This window comes from Penaeus vannamei, chromosome 35, assembly GCF_042767895.1.
Source record: "Penaeus vannamei isolate JL-2024 chromosome 35, ASM4276789v1, whole genome shotgun sequence".
Lineage (NCBI taxonomy): Eukaryota > Metazoa > Arthropoda > Malacostraca > Decapoda > Penaeidae > Penaeus > Penaeus vannamei.
Window position 1 is genome coordinate 26,188,116 of NC_091583.1, and position 2,500 is coordinate 26,190,615.

At 35.1% G+C, this 2,500-nt stretch overlaps 1 protein-coding gene across 1 annotated transcript in view; it reads right to left on the reverse strand.

Annotated features, from left to right (window-relative positions):
• LOC113830385 (ubiquitin-conjugating enzyme E2 S) overlaps positions 1-2,500 on the reverse strand; it is an 18,557-nt gene that overhangs the window by 3,935 nt on the left and 12,122 nt on the right. The window contains exons 4-5 of the mRNA XM_070113983.1: positions 2,080-2,208; positions 1-1,480 (exon numbers count right to left, since the gene is read on the reverse strand). The exon at positions 1-1,480 is cut by the window's left edge and continues 3,935 nt beyond it. Coding sequence (XP_069970084.1) covers positions 1,334-1,480; positions 2,080-2,208 — 276 coding nt within the window. The 3' untranslated portion in view covers positions 1-1,333. The remainder of the gene's footprint in view (positions 1,481-2,079; positions 2,209-2,500) is intronic.

Here is a 2,500-nt window from a genome sequence, read left to right on the forward strand (position 1 = left end):
ATCACAAAACCAGTATAAAAATACTGACTACAAGTGGAGCACAACTACTCCATTCTAAAGGAAAATAACCGAATAAATCATCTCCACAGATATAAGTATTCATAACCTGTACTACCAACTTGCTCTCACTCTCAAAATCAAACTTAAATTTCAATCATTCTCTGACAGACTCGTAATCAAACAAACTCAACTGACAGCTTTAGACACAAAGTTCATAGTGTGTTATCTTAGTTGTGGTATACATGTGCAGTTTTCTTCCACATGTTTGAAGCACAATGAAACTCTGCAATCTTGATTCAACAGCATAGCTTAAACAAAAACAAAGTCTTCTTAAGCTTAGAGTAACACAAAAAGTTTAGCATTCTTATACCATTTTTATATACGACATTTTTGGTTGGCATTAATTCACGCAGTCATTAAACCACATTACTTTTTGCCCTCAATGTACTGAGGTCTTGCACTAGCAATGGAATAAAAAAATATCTGAGTTGGCAAAATATTCACGAAAACACATTGTACAATCTGACTTAATGTTGTTAAAATATTGTGCATGGGTTTATTACAAAAGACATTTCTTAATATAGGAAATAAATCTCGTGTATAAATGTACATAAAAGTGACTTTCAACGTCTGCAGCTTGACACGTACTTAAATCTAGAGAAAGACTTGCATTTTCTTTTTATTGTCAGTCATCAAAAAATTCACCAATCTGAATATCAGACATATAGCAAGTGTCAACTATCACCTTTTCATCAAATTATCACCACTTGACATTGGATTTTCAAAACTGATAGCAACATCTTCATACACTCGATTACCGATGGATTCCACAGAATTCCTAGTCAGCTTCATCGTTAAGGTACTTTCTTCGTGATGTGCCTTTTGAACGAAGACAGTTGTTCTTGTTTAAAGGACAGTAGTCTTTGAGGAAGGGGAGGAAAGGAAGGAAGAGAGGAAGGCAGAGAGAGAAGGAGAAAAAGAGAGAGGAAGAGAAAAAAAGAGAGAAAAAGAAAATCGAGAAAAAGATAAAAAAGAGAAAGAGAAAGACGAATCATAGAAAGAGAGAGAGTGAGAGAGAAGAAAGAGACAGAGAGAAGCTTGTACAATGCACATACTATTAGGCAAAACACTGGATGTTCAAATATTTGTAACTATCTTTCCCAGCTCCTCAAGAAATATTTTTCACTCCACCAATTCATGAAACCACAGCCTGGCAGGGAAGGATGATGGAAGGGCAGCGAGATAAGAGTGAAGCACAGAAATATATCCACTAAAATATACCCACACATCTTTGCACTTGAAGGTGACAATGACACTGCACACGGTCAGCCATTCATAATCTCTTTAAAGTTCTCTTCTTGTCTTTCAATAACTTTTTCCGGTCGGCGGCCACTTTCTTGTCTGTGGCGTGCTTCTTGGCCTGGGGTCCCTCCTGACTACTTCCTTCCCCACTGCTCTCTCCCTTGGGTACCTTCGGGCCCTGGGGGGAGAAAATAGAACCAAAATCAACAAAAATTCTAAACTAGATATAATATAGTATAAAAAGTTAAACCTTCAAATGCATTTCAAATGTTCATGTCATTGTTACAGTATCTGCTTACCAAATGGGAAACAAAATCGCATTCCACTTAACAATACGCAAATATAACCCTACAGTGAATGCAACTCCTTGACGTATCTAGCATAAAACAAACAAAACATGGCTCTTCACTATAGTTCATGACCTTATTAACTGAAACCTTCAATGAGAATACAACAAAACAGAACTAAATATAATAGAGAGCACAAGAAGTAAATAGTAAGAAAAACAGCAATCTGCATGAATATAACCATCTCCATAACAATACAGTTATTACAATCTCTGAACTAACTTTGGTTTTAAAAACTACTTGCAGTAACGTACCACCTTTTTGATATATGAACCAAGACACCCAAAGACAATGAAATTGCAGAGAATCTAACTTTTCCACACATATCTATTTATATGACTTCCATAAATGATTTCACATGTCTTCAGTTTTTCTTTAGAGAAATTCAGAATATACCCATTACTGAGAAGTATAAAAACAAGCGACTCACTTGTGCATGGATTTCCGTAATCATCTTAGCTCTGGCAGCATAGTCGTCATAAGCCTCAAGGAGCAGCTTCCCGGCCTCTTCATTCAAGGCTGACTCAGCATTTGGGACGATCAGCAGACATTTAATAACCTGAGAATTACAGAAACCATCTTTGATTCAAAATGTATTACATATCCTATTACTGGTCAACTTTCTTTTTCTTAATATATCAAATCTAACAAAAAATTAGCAAGGTAAATAACCAATAAAAAATGTCTAAAGAATGTTAAACTGCCAAATCAAAGTCTTTGCTTTAGTTTACTAAGAGACATGTTTTACAGTGTAATTCTGAATAAAGAATGTTGTTTGTTTATTGTTGGTTAATATTAGACAAATTATTTTTTTTAGTCTATTAAATACATGCAGGCAAAGGATACTCCTA